Source organism: Eubalaena glacialis, chromosome 13 (genome assembly GCF_028564815.1).
Source record: "Eubalaena glacialis isolate mEubGla1 chromosome 13, mEubGla1.1.hap2.+ XY, whole genome shotgun sequence".
Taxonomy (NCBI): domain Eukaryota; kingdom Metazoa; phylum Chordata; class Mammalia; order Artiodactyla; family Balaenidae; genus Eubalaena; species Eubalaena glacialis.
This window is the reverse complement of record NC_083728.1, coordinates 94008981-94030268: the sequence shown is the minus strand read 5'-3', so window position 1 is coordinate 94030268 and position 21288 is coordinate 94008981. Positions and strand designations below refer to the sequence as shown.

Sequence of the window (21288 nt, the reverse complement as noted above, 5' to 3'; positions counted from 1 at the left end):
CCTCCCAGACCCCAGCGGGACTCACCTGCCTCTGGATGATGTTGAGGAGGAAGTCCGGGTTCCGGCTCCGACACAGCAGGTGCCCGAGGCGGAGGGACTGGTTGAGGCCTTTCACCTGATCCAGGACGTGAGGGGGAGGCCTCCGGGGCGGCCCTCTGAAAGTTCCACAAGACCCAAGCGTGTCGAAGCCGCAAGCGTAGTGCTCCCCAGGCGACAGTGGCGGGTGAGGGCGGGGCCGCCTGCCTCCCACCTGTGGGCAGCTGCCCGTCTTCCCTGAGGCCCACAGTCCCTCCCCTCCCAGCCCAGCCACGGGGGCTCTCGGCTTCACCACGGCCCGGCCGCGCGGAGAGCCAGGACAGCGGCCAGGACGCGGCGCCCCCGCCCGCCCCTGCCAGCCCAGGCCCGGCCCCGAGCTCCGCGCAGCACATACTGGGGCTCGAGGCTGGTGAGCTGGGACAGGAGCAAGCTGCTGCTCTCAGTGATGGTCTGCTTGGTGGACGCAGCGGCCAGGTGCCCCTCGAACGCCAGGATCTCCTGCTTCTCCCGCTGCGAGACCTGCAGCTCCCGGGTGACCATCTCAGTCCGGGTCTCCTCGTCCGTCAGGGTGCACGGTGGGTACGAGTAATTGCTGGGGACCAAGCAGGAGGAACCTGTCGCCGGGCCACCCGGGGCTGGCTGCCACCAGGCGGCGCTCAGGGTGGGGGGGTCATAACTTAGGACGGCGTCCCTCGCCCAGGCCCAGCTCGAGCCGTCAGGCTGTGGAAGGGACCCGGGGGCGGGGGGGGGGGGGGGGGCGTCGGCAACATGGTCACAGTCAGACCCCCATGAGGGAGCTGGGCAGCCCTCAGAGCCCACAGCCGGCCACCCTCTCCTCCCACACAGCCGAGTGCTGGTGCCTCCAAAATCGGCCAATGTGTGTCAGGATCCTGGACCTGAGTGGCGTCTGTCCGGGATGGCCACACGGGACCCCTGGACCCTTTCCAACAGGCCAGGTGGCCCAGGGCGCACAGGGCACCCCGGGCCGACTCACGGCTTCAAAGACACACGCGGCTTTCTGGGGGCACGAGCAGCTGGGCTCCTGTCACGGGTCCTGAATCTAACCCAGCTTCCCGTGACACCACAGGACGGCCCTGCGGCGCGCAGCCTCGGGCCGCACCCGGACCCCGCGCGCCCGCTTCCCACACGCCACGGCCTCAGGCTCCGCTCCACCTCAGCCAGTGTCCCGCAGCGACCCTCGCTGCCCCCGAGCGCGCTGGCAGGCTGCACCCACCCCCGCCGCAGGAGCACAGCACACACACGCCACCCGCCCAGGCGCCCACGCTGCTTCCTCAGCTCATGGCTCGCAGCGAGCACAGTCACAGCGGCCCTGGCATCCGGCGCCCGCCGCGTCCAGAGGCGTTCCCTGCTGCTGACCCCGGCAGCGCTCACACCCCACCTGGCCCCGTCTCCATCCCGCCGCACCCTCTGGCTCCGGACCCCTCCGCTCTACGCCTCCGATGTCACAGCATCATCAGCCTGACCGTCCCCACGCCCACGGCAACACGACTGCTGCCCAGGAGGGCCCAGGGCCCCGCAGGCACACGGCACCGCCTGACCCCACTGCCCGCAGCCCAGCGAGGGGGCAGCCCCGCAGAGCAGGGAGACCGCAGAGCAGCGGGGGCCCCAGCGCGGCACCGGTGGGCCCGCCCTCCCGGTCCCAGCGCGGCGAGCCACTTACTTGGTCATCACCATCTCCATGAGCATCTTCAGCGTGGGGTACTCCTCCCAGGCGGCCAGGCCTAGGCAGCAAGGCGACAGCAGGTGGTAGCTGGGACTCCCGGCCGAAGGCCCACCCCCTCCCCCGCCCGTCCTCCCGTCCCCAGCCAGGCTCTGCTCCAGGTCCTGATAGGCAGGACGCCCAGGAGGGGGAAAGGTCAACACCGGCCCAGGGGACCACGGCTGGCCAGAGGGGGCTCACCGATGTTCTCTGGGTTGAACGCGGCGACGACCAGCAGGAGGGGCCACGCCTTCCAGTAGAGGGTGGAGATGGCGAGGTTCGGAGGCTGGTACCTGGGACGCAAGGTGCCGATGGCTCAGCCTCGGGCCACGAGGTCCCGACGGGAACGGGTCCAGGCCAGGGCGGCAACCGCCTCACAGACCCGAACGTCAGTACTGGAGCCTCAGTCACTCCTCTCTGGGACTTGCGCCCCCAGGATGTGCATGGCTGTACCCAGCACACCGCTCGGGCCCACCCCCCAGCCCTGGGCTCCGGGACACGTGCCTACTTCCCTCAGCCTTGGCCTCCCACCCTATAGCGTGGGAACAGGGAAAAGGTAATAAACACTCGATAATGCTAACTATTGTTGCTACTCTTTGCATCAGAAAACCAGAAAACACCCCAGTATCCATCGATGTGTAACCATAATAACTTTCAAAAGTCACGCATCATGCTATCATAATTACAGTCCTTTTAGATGACGCAACAGAAAGCAGCTAAGAAGCTGTTAGGAAAAATGAAATAAATCTGATATGATGACTTGGCAACACTCCCCAAACTCATCTATAGCTTGGACGCAATCCCACCACAATCCCAGTTGGCTTTTTTGTGGAAATTGACCAGAGGACCCTAAAATTCACGTGGAAATGCGAGGACCCAGAAAAGCCAAAATAATGTTGAAAAAGAATAAAATTGGAGGACTCACACTTCCCAATTTCAAAACCCAGCACAAAGTCACAGTAATGAAGACAGAAGTGTGGGCGTGAGGACAGGCATATAGATCAATGGAACAGAACTGAGAATCCAGAAATAAACCCATATGTTTAAGGTCAACTGATTACCCATAAAGAACCATGATGCATCCGCATGAAACAGAATGAAGTCAGAGCCGCACCTCACACCATATACAAAAATAAATTCAAAATGGATAACAAATGTAAACATTAAGGCTAAAACTATATAAAACTCTTAGAAGAAAACACAGGAATAGATCTTTGACACCTTAGATGAGGCAATGGTTTCTTACGCGTGACACGAAGACCCAAGAAACCAAAAAAAAAATAAACTGGACCTTATCAAGATTAAAAGTTTCTGTGTCTCAAACGGCACTAAAAAGGGATATATCTACAAATTATAAGTATGTTAAGGGTCTCACTCCAGAACCTATAAAGAGCCCTCACAATTCAACAACAAATATTCAAACAATCCAGTTTAAAACTGGGCAAAGGACTCAGAGAGACATTTCTCCAAAGAAGGTGTTCAAATGGCCCACAAGCATGTGAAAAGCTGCTCAATGTCACTAGCGATTACAGAAATGGAAATCAAAGCCAAAATGAGGGACTTCCCTGGCGGTCCAGTGGTTAGGGCTCTGCACTTCCACTGCAGAGGGCACAGGTCTGATCCCTGGTCAGGGAACCAAGATCCCACGTGCTGCGGCCAAAAAAAAAAAGGCCAAAATGAGATGCCACTTCACACCCACTAAGACGACTAAAATAAAAAGATGGACCATCAGTCTCGGCAAAGATGTGGAGAAACAGGAACCCTCGGACCCTCTGCTGGGAAAGTGAAACGGCGCAGCCGCTGCGGGAAAGTCTGGTGGTTCCACAAAAGGTTAAACACGTGACCCAGCAATTCTACTCCTGGGTATCCTCGCGAGAACTGAAAACATACATCCTCACAAAAACGTATCCGTGGAGTTCCCAGCAGCACGGTTAACACCAGCGGAAACCACCTAAGTGCGCGTCAACCAGCACACAGATCCACAAAACGCAGTGCCGGCACTTGGCCCCAGAGAGGGACAGAGTACAGGTGCAAAGTAAAGCTCGGAGGGACCCTGAACACGTGACGCTCAGTGGAAGGAGCCGCCACACAGGACCACGCGCTTTATGATTCTGTTCACATAAAGTGTCCGAAAACGTCCAGTCCACAGGGACAGAGCTGATGCGTGGGGCCTCAGGGCTGTGTGTTTGGGGGAGGGGGGACGGGGGCAACAGCTAGCGGGAACAGGTTCCCTAAGGGGACATGGCAATGGCTGCATAACCCCACGAATGTACTAAAAGCACCAAATCACAAACTTTAAATGAGCGAAGCATATGAGAAACGAGAACTGTATCTCAGCCAAGTGGCTTAAGGAAACGGAGCGCAAGCTCACTGTCGTCCAGAAAACACCGTGAATGTGTTCACACAAACGGGAAGCAAGCATCTAAGTGACGAAGACCAAAAAGGAGAGAACAAGGGAGCAGGTCACAGAGAGCCAGGCGACGGCAGTCAAGCAGGCCCTGGGTCGTTCGCCGCGCGGCCCAGCCTCACGGGTGTCTGTGGATGGGCCCCTGGAGCCTCACCCGGGCGGGAGCTGGATGTTCTCCGGGTGATGGTAGGTGCACAGGTTCAGAACAGCGTCAATCAGCTGGATCCTCTCCACCTTCAGCACTTCCATGTCTGAAACCCAGAAACCACACACGGCTCACTCGGTGGATGTCCAGGCCCAGACTCAGGCTGTGGACATCAGAGAGCGAGGAGACGGGGCAGGGGGGGCCGGGGACGACACGGGCACAGGGCAGGATGCAATGACACGCAGCCAGCATGAGCTGGCCTGGGGAGCCGGGGCACGTCTCCACCACGTGGCACCTGAGCTGGCTGGGGAGCAGGCAGGACCGTGGGCAACACAGCGCAGCTGGGCTCAGGGCAGGGCCGAGACGTGACCACACCCGTGTCTGGAGCAGAAGCGCCAGGGCAGAGCCTCCGGGGAGGCAGCGAGCCCCGCCACACCGAGGGGTCGGCTCCAGGCCCATCGGCAACGGGACATACGCACACTCTAGAACGGGGACCGCTCTGCGTAAGGCCACCGCAGTGGCCCGTTAAAGAGGCGAGAGACACACACTCCTGCCAAAGTTCAACCACATGGAGAATGGGCACAAGTCCAGGGTGAGCTCCAGAATCAGCCTAAGGACTAGGTTGCCGTCCAAGACACACGCACGGCCTGATGCCCGATGCCCATGAGGTCAGCAGCGGGGAGGGGAGGAGCCCAGTGGCGGGAGGCCGTCACCCACAGGGGGCAGGACAAAGCCCGAGGCTCTCACCGTCGGCCTGCACGGCTGCAGCCCGCTTCACCAGGTGGTCGGCCAGCTCCATGGCATCGGCGGGGCCCAGCGGAAGCTCCCGTGACAGCCCGATGACCAGGATGCGCATCAGTGTGTCCTCCAGGATGGGCACCTCTGAGCAGAGGCGGAGGAAGAAGCTGCGGGCGCAGCAGGGAGAGGCTGGGCTGGCGGGAGCCCACCCCAAACCCGCCGGGGCCGCCCACCCCCACGGCGGGCGACGAGGGGGCAGCCGCCCACCCTCCCCGTGGTCACTTGTGCCCGATGCCCCTGTGGACCATGCCCCGCCATCCCGAGGAGGAATGTGAGGGGAGCCCAGCCTCGTCCCGCAGCCCCCGAACTGTGACACGAGACGGGCGTGGAGCACAGGCGGGTGTGAGATGAGCACGCTGACCGGGCCCACAGTGGGGACGGACAGGAGCGACCGCTCAGAAGCACAGGGCAGGGTGTCCCCAGGCTCAGGGGACAGAGCACGACACTGGCTGAGGGAGGAAAAACGTGTGTGCAGCTGCTTGGAAGCGAGGAGGGGCAGGGAGCTGGAAACATCCCGGGGGTGCTGAGCTGGGGGGTCCCAGGGCACAGGCACCGGCTGAGTCCCCGGGAGGGTGCAGGGGACCTTGCACAGACACCGCGCCCTTGGGAAATGCGGCACAGGGTGTGCGGGGCGGGACAGAGACGGTGACCCTGACCAAGACCAGACAGAGCCTCTGGGCGGGCTTCAGCGAGCCTGGCCTGGGCAGCCCTCGCGGCCCAGGGCCGGAAGGCACGCTCACTTGCGGTCACTCTCGGGTGGCCAGTTGTCCCATTTGTAGTAGGTCTCGGGCTGCTCCGTGAAGAGCACCTTGTGGAGGCTGCAGGGTGGAGAGAGCCGTCAGGGTTGGAGTAGACGGGGCCCCCCGTCAACCCCGTCAGCCCCCACGGGCTGCGAAGCCGCACGTGCAGAGGGGCCGCCCGATTCCTGAGCTTGGCAACCCCACGGCACTTCTGGAGGGCCTCCAGCCACCCCCCAATAAGGCCTGGGGGGCTGGCAGGTGACAGAGCCCCCCAGCAGGGGGCTCCCAACCCTGGTCAGACGGGACCCCACCTCCCCTGTAAGAGAAGGCTCTGCCCGAGGCCCTGACGCCACACGAGGGCTGGCTGCTGCCCACCGGCCCCGCTGGTTCCTAAGAGGCTGGTGCCAGCCGGCGGCCCGTCACCTATGTGGTGAGCGCTGTCACTCGTCACCAGCCAGACCAGGGGGTGGCTGCACACCCCGAGCAGAAGAGCGCCGGCCGTACCAGTGCACGTAGTCTTTGGGCGCGAGCTTGCTGATGGAGGGGACGACGGTGTGCAGCCACCAGACGGCGTCCCGCTGGATTGCGGCCATCTGGTTCTGGAAGGAGCGCAGCACCTCCAGGTCTGCGGGGGACGAGAGAGTTACAGAGCCCGCACGGCAGCCAGAGGGTCTAGCTCAAGGCCAGGCGCAGGAAGGAGGCCTGGGCGGCACAAGCATCCTGCAATGTCTGCAGGTTAGACAGGCAGACCTGAGGTGGAGCAGGGAACTCGGCTAAAATAAGGTTCAGCGAACACCTGACCATCCTCACAGGCCCAGGGCAACTCGGGGAACTGAAACCCTCAGGTTCCAAGTGTCCTTCCAGCCAATCGCTTAAGGGGCCTATGCAGCCAGGCCTCCCCAGGATCAGCCACGAACCTAAGCCGGCTGACACAAACACCACCACCCTGCTTCCCCACCTACCCTTGGCCCAAGGGCCACGAGCCCGAAACGCCTTCACAACGGCACCAGGATCCGCGTGAGCAAACCATCCAAGCAGAGAACGGGCCTGGACCAGGAGCTGGTGTTCTCAGCCCAGACAGGAGGAACAGGAACCAGCAGCTTCCAGAAGCTCCCTCGGTCTCTAGGAGCTGTGCCGTGGGAGCGCCCCTTCCTGCCCCCTGCCTGGGCCTCGGGGACGGCCTACAGCCACGGAAGCACCCACCACTGCCAGGCCCGGAGCCTTACTCTTTTTCTCTCCTTTGTCCCAGGCGACGCCGGCCTCCTTCACCTGGGCCGTGATGCCCAGCATCATGGACACGGCCAGCACGTCTGTGATGTGCACCACAAAGCGCTCCTGCAAGCACAGCCCAGCTCAGCGGGGTCGGCATCCCTTGCCCAGGCCCTGGGCACACGAGCCGCCGGGACAGGAGGACGCTGGACGGAAGGAGGCCTTGGGACCAAGAAGCAGCCGGCAGCAGGGCCAGGCCGGGCCACAGCGAGGAGGCTCAGCCAACAGGGCTGGACTAAGCCCGCCCTCCCGAGAAGAGGGCCGCCCCGTGGGCTGTCTGCCGACCTGCCCGCGCGGCACTCAAGATCCTCCACCCTCGGCCCCAAGTCCTGCTCTCCAGCGGCACCTCCCACTGCCCCCAAACACCCCAAAATCTACGGCCCTCTGTGCACCGCCTGCGTCGCCCTGCCTGCTCACGCCGTCCCCTGGCCTCCCCAGCCCCGCGGCTACAGCTCTTCCCACCTCCACACCCAGCCCCGAGGTCACCGGCTCCCCTGGGGGCACCCGGCCAGCCCCTCCTTGGACCTCGCAGGATGGAGCCTCCGCTGCCTCCGGGATGGGCCACCGTGCACGCGGGGCACCCATCACAGCCCGGTGCACTCCGAACGGCACAGGGGAAACTGCTGGGCGAGACCCAAGCAGTAGGCAGCCTGCACGGGCTTGGGGCATGGGGGGCATGGGGGGCATGGGGGGCAGGGGAGGGGGGGCTGCCCACCTTGAACTCCATGTCCAGGTACTGGGGCTCCTTGCGCTCCTGCATGAGCCCAAGGCAGAAGGCCTGGAAGTTGATCTCGTGCTTGGTCTGCTTGATGATTTCGCGCAGCAGGGCCCGCGAAGCCCGCAGGTAGTCGTCCTTGTTGGTCAGCAGGTCCTGGAACACCATGGCCAGGAACTGGGGGAGAGAGAGCGCCACCAGCTGCCGGGGCCACCCGCCAGCTTCCGTCCTCACCAGGCTGCAGGAGGTCTTCCCAGAGCCCCCGACGAGGCCCCCGCCAGCTCCTGCTGCACGCCCAGGCCCGGCCCCTCGCCCCCCCACCCCCCAGGCCTCTCACACACGGCCTGGCACCACGCCGGCCGCCGCCGTGCCCTCGTCTCCAGCCCGGGCGCGGGGCGGGGGTCGCGGGCGTGAGGCCAGGCCGGGCTCCCACCTTGGGTGCCAGCGCGGGGCTGTGCTGCAGCACGGCGTAGAGGGTCTGCATGTTGTTGGGGTTCCGCGCGTTGGAGAGCTCGTTGAAGATCACGAACTTGATGGTGGTGCCCAGGTTGTCCTTGTGCGCGTTCAGCAGCTCCCTGGACGCGGGCCAAGCAGGCGGCGCTGGAGTGGCTGGGCCGCCCCCCCTCCTGCCGCCCCCCCGCCCGCTCCTCCCCGCCGGGCGCACCTGATGCAGAGCATGTAGTGGTTGAGCAGGACCTTGGGCTTGAGGCGGATCTTGATCAGGTGAGAGACGACGTCCATGTCCTCGGGGCCGTGCGTGCCGCAGTTCATGCACACGGACATGAGCAGGTCCTGGGCCGGCCGGGTCAGCTGCGGGGCGGCCGGGGCGGGGGCAGCGCCGTCAGCCCCGCCGCCTCGCCCGCCAGGGGGCGCCCCGCGCGCACGGCACCCCTCACCTTGGGGTTCTGCAGCCACATCTCCAGCTTCTGCACCGCCATCAGCCGCACCTCCTTGTAGCCGCAGGCGGAGGTGAGGAGCCGCAGCAGGTTCCGCGAGACGCTGTCGATGGGCTGCCGCCGGTTGAGCTGGTCGCGCAGCACGTCCAGGACGTACTCCTCCACGCTCTCCGCCAGCTCCTCGTACCTAGGCCAGAGGGGGGAGGCAGGCGGGCGGGAAGGCGGGCGGGCGGGGAGGCGGGCGGGCTCTCGCGGGGCCGGGCCGGGGGCCGCGCGGCGCACCTACCTGGGCATGAGCTGGCCCTCCTGCTCAGGGCTGAGCTTCTCCTCCGCAATCAGCAGCTCCGTCTGGCTGTCCTCCTCCTCGGTGAGGGAGGGGTGAGGGCTGCTCCCTGCACACGAGTGCCTCGTGGATACGCGCGCCCAGCCGGCCCTCGGGCACCCACGCCCCCGGCGGGACCTGGCTCCGTGGAGGGAGACGGCCCGCCCCGGCCCCCCCCCCCCACGGGGAAGCCCGGCCCGGCCGCCCAGCATCTCTCACCGGCACTGAGCTCCCCTCCACTGCGCCCCGCCTCCCCCTGCAGGAGCGCGCTCTTGGGGGGCATCTTGGTGTTGAAGGCCGTCTGGACGTTGTCCACGAAGGTCCTGCAGTGCGGGCTGTCCACCCAGATCCGCTCCCCCAGGGAGTCTTCAATGTACACCTGCGAGCACAAGGTCTCTGCCACGTCCCAGCGGCGCCGCGGGGAGGAGCGAGCCGGGTGCCTCCCCAGGGCCCCAGCGGACAGGAGCGGGGCCGCCAGACACAGCCCTCCGGAAAGAACGCTTTCAGTTGCCCCTGTTTTGCCCTGGGTGTCCAGCGGCGCACCCCACCTCCCACGGCCCTCTGCCCCCTTCACCAAAACAGCGATCTCCTGGGAGAGGCCCACTCACCTTGACAAAGATCTCGGGCCAGTTCTCATCCTCCTCGTACGCGGCCATGAGGAGGTTGCAGGCCAGCACGGACACCAGGCTGTTCCCCTTGGCCTTGAAGTTGATGGAGGCATCCCGCCGCAGGAGGCTGCACAGAGCCTGCAAGAGACGGCGTGGTGGCCGGGGAGGCCCATCTCGCCTCCACCTGCCCCTTCCCAGAACGGAGGAGGGGACGCCCGGCCCTCACCTCGATGACGCCCTCCGTGGCGAAGATGTTGGGCTTGATCTTGGCCAGGTACATGAGGCTCAGGTACAGGGTGCTGTCCGGCTTGGCCCGCGTGACCTTCAGCTGCTTCACGGCCCCGCACAGCACTCCCTCCAGCCTGTCGTCATTGCCCTCCAGCTCGGCCGCCTCGATCTCGTCCAGCAGCACCGCGGGCGGGACTGGCCGGGGAGACGGGGCCCTGTCAGGCGGGCAGCTCCGAGCAGAGGCTGCCTCGCGGGGGCCCCAGGCCACGGGCTGACTGGGCCAACCACCAGAGACCGGCCAGCGAGGGTCTCAGGGCTGAGCCGGTCTCCCGCGAGGACGCCGCCGGGCAGATGCTGCCCCGACCCGCGGGAACGACCAAGACCACGAAGGGTCGGCGTTAGCCAGGTGCCACCAGAGCCCTCTCGCCACACCACATGGCTACCCCAGGGTGATCTGTTCTTGAAACACCTATTTTCCTACAAGTTGGACATTTTTTCTAAGCTTTTCAGTTAGCCAGCACAATGTACCCGCAGCCTTCCTTCTCTTCTGTCGTGGCCGCTTCTTTGCCGCCCCTCCCCGGGTCTGTCCCGCAGAGGCTTTTCTGCTCCGTCTTTGCAGGGAACCCACCGGGGGCTTCGCCCCTCTCCCTGAACGGCTGCCCGCTGCTCTGCTCTGCTCTGCTCTCCACTTCCTTGCGCGTCCTCTGTCCCCCACCTTCCTTCTCGAGGGGAACCGCAGCTCCGGCACAACCGCCCCCCCACCCCACCCCGCCGCCCGCACTTGAGTCCCCGCTCCTCTGAGGGTCCCTCTCGGCCGGGCTTCGGCTCCATCCCATGTTTGCTTCGTGCTGCGTTTGTGATTGTTCCATTTTACCTATTCTCTCACTTCCATTACGATATCTTCTCTGACCCAGGGGTTTTCTTAGGATTGTGTTTTTAGATACCCAAACGATGGAAGGAGGCGTTGTTACTGATTTCTAACTTAACCGCACTGAAAACAGAGGATTCAACAGTAGCCCCTGAGTGCCGTCTACGTGCCAGGGAAAATGACAAATAGGCAGGGAGGATGGACCAGAGCTACGTAAGGTCCTGGCCGTGGAGATGTTCCAAGCACCAGACGCTATAAGTAGCTCAAGTCAGCCTTTTCTCCGTTTTGCTAAAGGTGTTTGTAAAATACATTATCATTCTGGACGTGCTTTTCATAATCATATTCCATCCAACCTTCAAAGCCACCTTTTCTGGGAGTCACGCGATGGTAAAACAATACCGAAGCACAGCCATCAGCGCAGAGGACCGTGGCCTGAGTCAGGACTCGGCCCCGCAAGCGCTTCCACTCCTGACCGGCACCAGCCGCCAGCGGAGGGCCCTGAACCGAGGGTCTGACTCGGCTCCCAAAGCACTGCTCCAGCCCCGTCCTCCGCCTCGGGTCTGGCCACTGCGTGCCCTGTTCCCCAAGCACAGGTCCCCGCTCCAGGACGCGGGCCTCCACTCAGTGGTTTCTCCTCCAACAGCCTGCACTGCCTGTTAAGATCCCATCCAGCCTTTCAGGCTCAATTTCACGCTACGGTTCCCTGATGGGCCTTCCCTCTCCCGAGGCTGTCCCGTGAGCACCTGTACGTGCAACACCTGGGACCGGTGTGATGTTTAACAGACCTGATCTACAGGGCATCGTGGGGCCACCAGAAATAATCAACGGAAAGATGGTACAGAGAAGTAAGGGAACGTGAGGTGCATACAAAATTAAAAGCTTTCGTGTAAACAGCGGGCTTGTGGATCAGCTATAACCTGTCTTTAATGCGGCCGTGTTACCTTTCCAAGCCCTTTGCTGTCAGGAGCCGGGAGAAAGGAGGAGGCAGCACAAGCCTCCTCGTCCCGGGGGGAGAGGGGTCCTCATGAGACGCACAGCCCCCGAGAACAGCACCTGTCTGTGCGCTGCCCTGTACCCCCCATGCTCGGAGCAGAGCCTGTCACACTGGAGCGAGCCTGTTCCCAGAGGGCAGGCGCTGGTGGCCCCCAGGAGCGCATCAGCCTCACACCAGCTCCGCCCCTAGAGCTGGGACAATGGAAATCCGTACAAGGCTTTCCAACCCAGGAGGCCCTGGCACACGCTGTCTGCTTCACAGAGAAGGCCACTGAGGTGTGCGCTGTCAACGCTGCTCCCGCTACGTGGCAGCAGCCCATTCGGGCCCCAGACCTACCTGTGCCATCTTGCCCTGAGTGACATAAGCACTTCCCATCGCTGTCACAGAATCTGAAGCACAAGTGGGGTGAAGGCACCCTTATGAGAAGTGCTTTGAAAAACAAACTCACAGATGACTCCTGCCCTCCATTCTCCAAAGAATCTACACTCTACCTACAGTGCTAAGCCGGAAGTGGCCGTTCCGAACCCCTGGTGCACAGACAAGGCGTGGGCTACATTCTCTGGGGGACGTCAGGGGCTGACCTTACCTTCAATCGGGACCACAGACGGTTCCTTAATCGAGGGAGAGATAGCACGTTTCTCTGCCACTGCGGCCTCAGCCAGGCGTCCCAGGGCACTCAGAGGGGGTGTGGAGGAGAGTTTCGGGCGCTTGGTGAGCCCGGTCAGGGCCGAGGCACCTGCCAGAGCAGCCGCAGCGTCCCGCTTGCGCTCCGAGGGCAGGCTGGAAGGGGCAGGCTTCAGCAGGGTGGATGCCGTTTTCGATTCAGTGGTCTGACCCTTCGAGCCCAGAGCAATGAAGTCTCCTGGAGGAGGGTGCCCTGCAGAGAAGAGACATGGAGAAACGGGCACCTTCACACAGCAGCCGAGGTGGAAAGGGTGTGTCCGAGACCAACTCCAACCTCCTGCGATTTCCGAGGGGATTAAACAAGGGCTGGGGGAGGCAAGAAACCAGTCACCCAGCAAGTCCACGGCAGAGCTGGGACCGTATGACGGGAGCAACAACGGCCAGTCACACGGAGCTTACTACCGACCTGGCCACCTCTAGTTGACAAGTGTCAGTCCCCTTAATCCTCAACGAGGTTCTGGAACAGGCAGCATTACTCTCACTTTACAGGTGAGGACAACCAAGCACAGAGAGGTTAAGTAACGTGCCCAAGGCCACACAGCTTGGAGTGGCAAAGCGCGGGGCGGAGGCCAGTCTGGCTCCAGTCTGCTTTTAGCCACTGTGTTTGTGCTGCCCCCTCCTCCCGGCTCGCGACTCCCAGAGCCGCCGGGACCAAGGGCTGCTCTTCGAGACCCCATTCCTGGAAACAGAGTTCGGCTCGTAGTAACGAAGCCGCGACCCGACAGAGGAGCCGGGCCGGAAGCCCCGAAGCCGCGCCGCCGGGAGAGGCCGCGCACCCGAAGGCTTGGCCGCAGCGCTGGGCCTGCGGACGGTGGTGGGCTTGGCCCGGTTCATTCTGTCCCCGTCCCTTCGCCGCTCCTCGCTGCCGACGCCTCACTTGGGAGAAGACCAGCGCAAGTCAGTCGTCCGCCGCTCGCCCATTCATTCGGATCCACCGTCCGGGGTTGGGGTTCGGGGCGAACGGCCAGCCCCGCCGAGCGCAGCCACTCCCGAAAGGGCCGCGCGACTCCGCCTCCCCGCCTCGGACCCCGGGAGGGTCTGTCTCGCCGGCAGCCGCTGCCCAATCACTTCTAGCGAGATCACCTCTGGCCCATCGCCCCGGCGCCCCGCCACCGCCACGGCCGCCCCGGAACCGGAAGCCGTCCTCGGAGCCCGACTTCCGAACACCCGGCAGCAAAACAGCGCGGCAGGGGCGGGAAGGCGAGGAGGCGAGAGGGTCCGCAGGGTCTGCAGCGCCCTCTGGCGGCGGGAGGCCGGCGGGGCCTCGCAGCCGCTGATCTCTACCTGGCGAGGCGGACGCTGTCACCCGCTCCTGCAGGTGAGGCTGACCTTAGAAAGTGACGTGCCCAAGGACAGCCAGGAAGGGTGGCCTCGGATGCTAACCCATACGTGCTGGAACTTCAGAGTCCTCTCCCATTTGTGGGTCAAAGGGCAGGTTCTGGGTCCCCTGGTGGGGTCCAGGAGGGAGCCCAGCGGCCGCGAGTGGGCAAAGCCGGCAGAAGGGCGGGGGCCCAGGTGAGGCCAGGCCCTCATCAGAGCAGCACGGAGGGCATCCATCAGCCTCAGTTTGCCGGCCTGCGCAGTGGGTCACGGTGATATTCACCAGGTCTGCTCAGTGGCAGAGGACTTGGGGTCCATGCTCAGACCCTCGCGTCCTCCTCTTACTGGGGGTCTTCATGCCGTCCTGGGGCTCTGCACCCCGCCACTTGCAGCGGGCAGTCTCCCTCGAGGGCAGCCCTGACGGGTCCCTGCAGGGCGTAGCGGGGTCCCTGCGCGAAGGGCGAGGTGCTCCTCACAGACCAAGTGCGTCAGAAAGGCAGCATTGCAGACAAACGAAGCGGGACGTGGGCCAAAGCTGTGAAATGGATTTTACTCAGTAACGGCTGCGGCGGGAAAAGCGCTGCGTTTTAGAGGGAGAAGGAGGGGGTGGACCCAGGTGAAAACTTGCAGACGGTGTCTTGACGTCTGGGCGTGACGCTCGTGGGCCCGAGGCCACCAGAGGCGTTAGGGCAGGAGGCCTCACCGACTTCCAGCCACTGAGACTCGGTCCAACAGCTCAGGCCGTGCTTGCCTGCAGCCTGGAGTGCAGAAGGGCCTGACTTCTGGAATGTGTTCCTCGTCCCCCCTCCACCCTGAAGCCCCCACCAGCCACCATCCAAGATAGCGTGCCATCTTGGAAGCTCTCCCACCCATCGCAGCGTGGAGCGGAGACAGCCCTACCCAAATTGCAGACGCGGGAGCAAAATCGTGATTGTTATTATTGTAGGTCACTAAGGTTTAAAAAACCTTTTGGGGACATAATTTCAAACTTATGGAAAATTTGCAAGAATAGTACAAAGAATTCCCATATATCCCTCACCCTGTACCCTAAAGGTTAACATTTTACTATCTTTGATTTATTCATTTCTCTCCGTTCAGATTTTTTTTTCCTGAACCATTTAAGAATTGCAGAAGAGTCCCCTTAACTCCTAAATTCTTGAGTGTATGTTTTCTAAAAATAAGGAATTCTGTTATGTAACAACAACAGTACAGTTATCAAATCAAGAAATTAACATCAAAACAATACTCTTCGTTATGCTAAGGCCTTATTAAGACTTTGTCGGGACTTCCCTCATGGCACAGCGGATAAGACTCCATGCTCCCAATGCAGGGGGCCCAGGTTTGACCCCTGGTCAGGGAACGAGATCCCGTGTGCTGCAACTAAGTGTTCGAGTGCCACAACTAAGCCCGCGTGCTGCAACTAAGGAGCTGGCAAGCCGCAACAAGGAGCCTGCCTGCCACAAGTAAGACCTGGTGCAACCAAATAAATAAATAAATATTTTTTTAAAAAAAGGATTTTGTCAGTTGCTCCTATAATACCCCTTATGGTGGGAGGCCATCCAGGACCCTGCAATGCACTCCGTTGCCGTACGTCCCAGAGACCCTTTCGTCTACAACAGTCCCTGAGTCCTCCTTGGTAGTTCACGACCTTGACAGGCCTGCTTGTCCAGGACTGCTATTCTGCAGAATTCCCCTCAATTCGGGTTTGTCCAATGCGGCCTCATGAATAGGTCCAGGTTATGCACTTTTGGCAGGAATGTCGTGGTGATACTAAATTCTTCTCTGTACATCTTATCAGGAGGTACATGAGGTTAATTAAGCCCATTACTGGCAAAGTTAATTGGATTACTTGGTTAAGGTGGTGCCTGCTGGATTTCTCCTTTCTCAAGTTACCACTTTGCCTTTGTAACAAAGAAGTGCATGAGAGATAAGTGGAACATGCCTTGAGACTGGACAGACTTCTTCCCCCTCAAACTTTTTTTTTTTAATTTTTATTTATTTTATTTTATTTTATCTTTGGCTGTATTGGGTCTTTTGTTGCTGCACACGGGCTTTTCCCTAGTTGCGGCAAGCGGGGGCCACTCCTTGTTGCAGTGTGCAGGCTTCTCACTGCGGTGGCTTCTCTTGTTGCGGAGCACGGGCTCTAGGTGCGTGGGCCTCAGTAGTTGCGGCACGCAGGCTCAGTCGTTGTGGCTCGTGGGCTCTAGAGTGCAGGCTCTGCGGCATGTGGGATCTTCCCAGACCAGGGCTCGAACCCATGTACCCTGCATTAGCAGGCAGATTCTTAGCCACTGCGCCACAAGGAAAGCCCCCCACCTCAAACTTTTACCAGCTCAGTTTCAGCACCCTGGATGGCTCGAGCCAGAATCAGTGATGATGATGATGGCGATGGTGGTGATGATGATGATGATGATGGTGGTGATGGTGATGATGATGGTGATGATGGTGATGGAGATGGTGGTGATGGTGGTGATGGTGGTGGCGATGGTGATGATCATGGTGGTGATGATGGTGATGATGATGATGATGGGATGGTGGTGATGATGGTGATGTTGGTGATGGAGATGGTGGTGATCGTGGTGATGATGATGGTGATGATGATGATGATGGGATGGTGGTGATGATGATGGTGATGGAGATGGTGGTGACGGTGGTGATGATGATGATGATGATGGTGGTGGTGATGGTGATGATCATGGTGGTGATGACCGGGAAGAGGTGCTCTTCTTTCCCTTATTCTTTCTGCATTCCTGAGCTGGCATTCTACTGTCAGGAAGAGCTGTCATGTCTTCTCCATTTATTCATTTATTTTTCCCATCGGTTTGGACGCTTGGCTTCTTTATTCAGCAGATTATAATCCTTTACTATTACTATTTATGTGATGCTCAGATTGTCCTAGGTTTGGTCAGCGGGGGCCTCACCCAGCTGGTTCCTGTCTTCTTTTGATGTGACTCTTGAAACACTTTCTTGCTTCCCTCCCTTCCTTACTTTTCAAAGCCACTAAGTTTTGTGGTTGTTTGTTACACAGGAATGAATAACTGATATAGATGGCTCAGAGGGAGGATGGAAAGAGTGAAAGATAGATGAAGGATGGAGCAAGGGAGGTGAAACTCAGTGAGTGGAGAATGGTACCCGCCACCTGAGAGGGGAAGACAGGTGGGGGGAGGACAGGTGGGTGGAGGGACACAGGGGTGGGCGGACCGCTAGGGGATGAGTTTGGGTGGATGCGTCAAGAAATGCCCCCTCTGCATCAGCCTCCTGGCGGCCTCCCCAACCTGCCCCATCAAGGCTGCCCCTGGTGGCTCTGGAGAGACCCTCCTTTCAAACCTTCGAGTGGGAGCTGGGCTGCGGCTGCTGCAGACAGCTGGGTTCTAGGAAGACCGTCAAAGGGAGCCATCAAACCAGGGCCAGATTCCAGCAGAGACTCCGCCCAGTGCTGGCCTTCCTCTGGGGGACCTCCAGCCGGCCCCCATGCTGTGTGAACTCACGACCATCGTGGGGAGGGGGGGACGTCTAATGAGAGGCTCCATTCTGTGAGCTGTGCCCAACCTCTGACCCAGCCTCCATTCCTAGGATTTGACCCCAACTGTGCAGAAATGTAGGCACCAGGTTGCTCTTCTTGGAGACCCAGTGTCCAGCCACCTGGACTGGTCCGTGCGGCCATGGGGCATCCAGACAACACACTTCTCAGACGCTTCTGCAGAAGGACCAAATGGCCCCTTCTGTGATGAAGCAGCCCAATTGGTGGTGAAGGGAAAGAAGCCATTCATGCACCAGGATGTAGGAAGTGACCACATCTATCTCAAAGTGGGAAAAGTCTGGAACGAAACACACCCAGTGGTCCCTATGGTTACGGGGGTGGGCGGGGCAGCCATGCAAGCTGTCCTCTCGGTGTGGTTCATTTTTGCAATTATGTGAATGTCCCAGAAAAAGAAGTTTCCATTAGGGAATGAAGAGCAGTGTGCTTGCCCTGTGGGATCCTCCCACAGGGGCCACTCAGGTCCCAGCCTCCCTCTCTGTCCCAGGACGGGACAGGCATGGTCCAGGCTGGCATTTACGGTGCGGGTCCCGCCCGGCATGCTTCCTCCATCCTCTTTCTCACTGGACACAACCTCTTCTTCCTTCCAAACCCAGCCTCCCAGCTCAGTCGCTTCCTCCGTGAAGTCCTCAGGGGTTCCCCTGCCAGGGCAGGTGGCGGCCACTCTCCTGCTGGTACCTTCCCACAGCGATTCGCACGCCTGTGCGGCTGTGCTCAAGAGCAGTGCCCCTGAAGGACAGTGCCTGGCTCTCGCAGAACACAGCCTGCCTGCCTGCCTGAACTTTCTGGACAAGCCCCGAGGCTGGGGTCGGGGTCATGGAGGTCAGAGGTCAAGGGGTAGATGGAGGGATCTTTCCCTCGGGGCATTCTGGGGCAGCAGCAGGCCAGGGACTCAGATGCACAAGCGGCATCGGGGGACTGTCCCCCACGCTGCCGCCCGTCCACCCGGAGGATCGACCGCTCCTGGTCCAGGAGAAAGGAAGACGCTGCAGAGGGGCAGCGAGGGGCCACCAAGCAGCCCACCCAGGATTCTGAGTCCAGCGGGGCCCAGGAATCTGCATTCCACAGTCTCCCCGAAGATGCAGGGTCTCCAGACCTCCCCGAGACCCCACTGCGTTAGCTTCCTGGGGAAGCACCTCAGGCCGGGCGGCAGAACCACAGACCTTTCCGCACCCAGTCCTGGAGGCTGGACGTCGAGATCAGGTGTCCCAGGGCCGCGCTCCCTCCAAAGGCTCTGGGGGAGGGTCCCTCCGGCCTCTTCCAGCTCCTGGGGGCCCTGGGCTTCTGGGCTCGCGCCACGTCCTCCGTCTCTGCTGCCGGCTTCCCAGGCCTCCCCTCTCTGCATGTCTCCTTTTCTCTCGGTGGATTTAGGGCCACCCTAACCCAGGATGATCTCAGCTCGAGATCCTTACCCAAATTATAGCCACAAAGACCCTATTTCCCAACAAGGTCCATTGCCACAAAGACCCTATTTCCCAACAAGGTCCATTCTGAGGGTCCTGGTGGCGTGTGTTTTGGGGCCTCCTTCCCACCGACGGCATCGCTCCCCCTTCCATCCCACCCAGCACCCCAGCCTTCTCGCCGTCTCTGGGACACACCAGGCTCCTGTCTCAGGGCCTCTGCTCGGGCTCTTTCTATGTCAGGAAGCCCAGGTGCTGCCATCCTAGCCCCCAGAACCACAGCCCGGCCCCCTGTGGGAACTGCTGCCCCCAAAAGCTCCCTTTAGAACCCTCGCCGCCCCCGAGATCCTATGACTTACCTACCGGTCTCCTTTTTAAGGCCTGCTTCCCACCTGACTCAGCCCCCAGCAGCACCTGGCCTGTGTGTCCCCTGCCCGGTCCAGGGCCACAGGCCACACTCAGTCATCGTGGGTGGGGTGAGTGGACCAGGTGTGCAAAGCCCCAGAGTAGAGGGAGACCCCAAGCAGAGAAGCCATGATGGTCGGGAGCTGGGTTCAGCCTGGAGGGACACGTCTGGCGGGCAAGCCCAGGCCTCTGACCCCTGCAGTCCCAGGTCATCTGTACTGTGTCCCGGAGCCACGCAAGAGCCCTGCCCCCTAGGCTCCGGACCTAGCGACTGCGTGGGGGGCACGCACGTCCGCCGGGCCCCCCGCGGCTCCACGGAGGGAAGGAACCCACCGATGCCAGGGCTGGGGTTGCCGCAGGTGGGAGTCAGAGGTGAGAGGGACCAGCCCAGGCCCCCAGGGGGGTGGGTGCGGAGGGCAGGGCTGCAGCTGTGTGTGTCTAATGGCCTCTGGGCAGGAAGCAGCTGCTCCCGGCTGGGGACCTGGGCCCCAGGCTGGGCTCCAGCCCGGGCGGTGTCTCCGGGCTTAGGCCTCCTTGCCTGGGTCAGGGGTCCCCAGCCCAGCCAGGCCCGGCCCTTCCCAGCACTCACGGTGGGGGGAGTGGGATTTGGGTACCCCCTGGAGCAGCCACAGAGGGGCGGGGGGCTGGTCGGCTCCCAGCTACCTGGTCTCCTAAATTTAGAAACTGCCTCACCCGCACTGGAAGCCCCGTCAGCCTGGTGACTGGGCTTCAACGCCATGAGTCAGTGTTTGTGGGGACTCAGACACCCGCGGCCGGGCAGGGGCAGCTGGGTGCCCATCTGCTCTCACGCGGAGCGTTCGGGAGTTTCCTCCGGGAGTGAACAGTCCTGTCCAGAGCGCGTGGCCCTGGAATCTGCCTGTGTGATGCCGCTGCAGGGAGGCCGGGCCGGGAAGACGGGTGCCCCGGGCGCCCCCAGCCTGAAGCCGGCTTTGGGGGCCAAGAGCTGGGACTGTGCCGGGCAGATCCTGGCCGGGAGCGGAAGCCCCAGGGGCCGCCTCTGGCCGGAGGGGGGGAAGCGCTTTCCAACAATTGTCTGAAAATAGAACGGGCTGGCTCCCGAGGAAAGGAGTCCCCTGCCACGGGAAGGGAGCACATGGGAGCAGGAAGCCTGCCAAGCAGGGAGGGGCCGCAGGCCTCCCACCCCGGGAGGCCCCGAGGCCTTGGTTTCTCGCTTGGGGAAGTGGAGCTGAGGAAGCAGGCCTGGGGTGCAGCCCGCCCCCCACCCCCATGCGTCTCGCAGAGGGCACGCTTCCTGCCAGACCCCAGCTGTCTCTGCTCACCCCCTTCATCCAGTGAGGGCCGGAGACCTGGCACACTCTGCGGAGTTCAGCAGTCCCCCCACCCGAGCACCCAGGCCCCCAGGACCAGGCTGGGCACCTCCCGGGACGAGGCTGAGCCCAGGGCCCACTTCTGGTGCAAAAGCAGATGCACCTCGGGACACAATCCACCTTGGGACACGCTGTTTCCACGCCTTCCAGAGACCGCGAGGGGGCAGGAGGCTCGTGTCACCCACAGAGAGCAGGGCAGAGAGGAGCCAGGTGCCCCTGAATGGGGGGCGCGGGGGGTGCTGGACCTTTCTTCCTGCAGAACCCTGGGGTTCCAGGGAACACAGTTGGAGAACCAGTGCAAGGGGACTAAGGAGTAGGGACCCCCAGGCCCAGCCCCACCCTCCCAGCCAGCACCTCACCAGATTCCAGGCTCCCTGGAATGGCTGAGGCCCAGCAGGAGGGGAGGGAGGGTATTCGTTTCTTTTGTTGTGGTGGCTGAGGAAGCCCCAGGGGCACCCGGTCAGCTATGGTGGGGAGAGGAGGTCAGAGGTCAAGGGCACGAGGCTGGCAGGGTTGGGGTCACTGGGGTCACGGCCAACATCAGGGGGGACTGAAAGGGGGCCTGGATGGGGAGGGTCTCTTCTCCAGGCACAGCACTTCCTCTGGGGGCAGCAGACCGAGACCCTCAGTTCCAGCCCCGCCTTCTCTCCCACCCTAAGGCTGGTGCGGCGGGATGCAGGGCACCGCGGCAATGACCGCGTCCCTCCCGGCCTGTCCGGGGCGGCCCTGATTTCACCTCTTCCGTCTCACTGTCCCGACACGCCTCAAAATCTCCCCAACACCGCCGGTGGGGTGGCTACACAGGATTTAGTTTCCTTGTTTGGGTTTGTCAAGTTTCCTGCAAAG

General features: G+C 61.9%; 1 protein-coding gene across 2 annotated transcripts in view; it reads right to left on the bottom strand.

Annotated features, from left to right (window-relative positions):
* INTS1 (integrator complex subunit 1) overlaps positions 1-13563 on the bottom strand; it is a 29212-nt gene extending 15649 nt beyond the window's left edge. For both annotated transcript variants that reach the window (XM_061210062.1, XM_061210063.1), the window contains exons 1-19: positions 13207-13563; positions 12333-12623; positions 9883-10079; positions 9657-9794; positions 9268-9427; positions 9013-9118; positions 8727-8913; positions 8495-8640; positions 8264-8405; positions 7831-8007; positions 7073-7181; positions 6351-6471; positions 5847-5924; positions 5056-5213; positions 4318-4414; positions 1958-2049; positions 1718-1778; positions 431-628; positions 26-155 (exon numbers count right to left, since the gene is read on the bottom strand). In XM_061210062.1, the coding sequence (XP_061066045.1) occupies positions 26-155; positions 431-628; positions 1718-1778; positions 1958-2049; positions 4318-4414; positions 5056-5213; positions 5847-5924; positions 6351-6471; positions 7073-7181; positions 7831-8007; positions 8264-8405; positions 8495-8640; positions 8727-8913; positions 9013-9118; positions 9268-9427; positions 9657-9794; positions 9883-10079; positions 12333-12623; positions 13207-13264 (2646 nt within the window). In that variant the 5' untranslated portion in view covers positions 13265-13563. The remainder of the gene's footprint in view (positions 1-25; positions 156-430; positions 629-1717; positions 1779-1957; positions 2050-4317; positions 4415-5055; positions 5214-5846; positions 5925-6350; positions 6472-7072; positions 7182-7830; positions 8008-8263; positions 8406-8494; positions 8641-8726; positions 8914-9012; positions 9119-9267; positions 9428-9656; positions 9795-9882; positions 10080-12332; positions 12624-13206) is intronic.
* Between the last annotated feature and the right edge of the window lie 7725 nt (positions 13564-21288).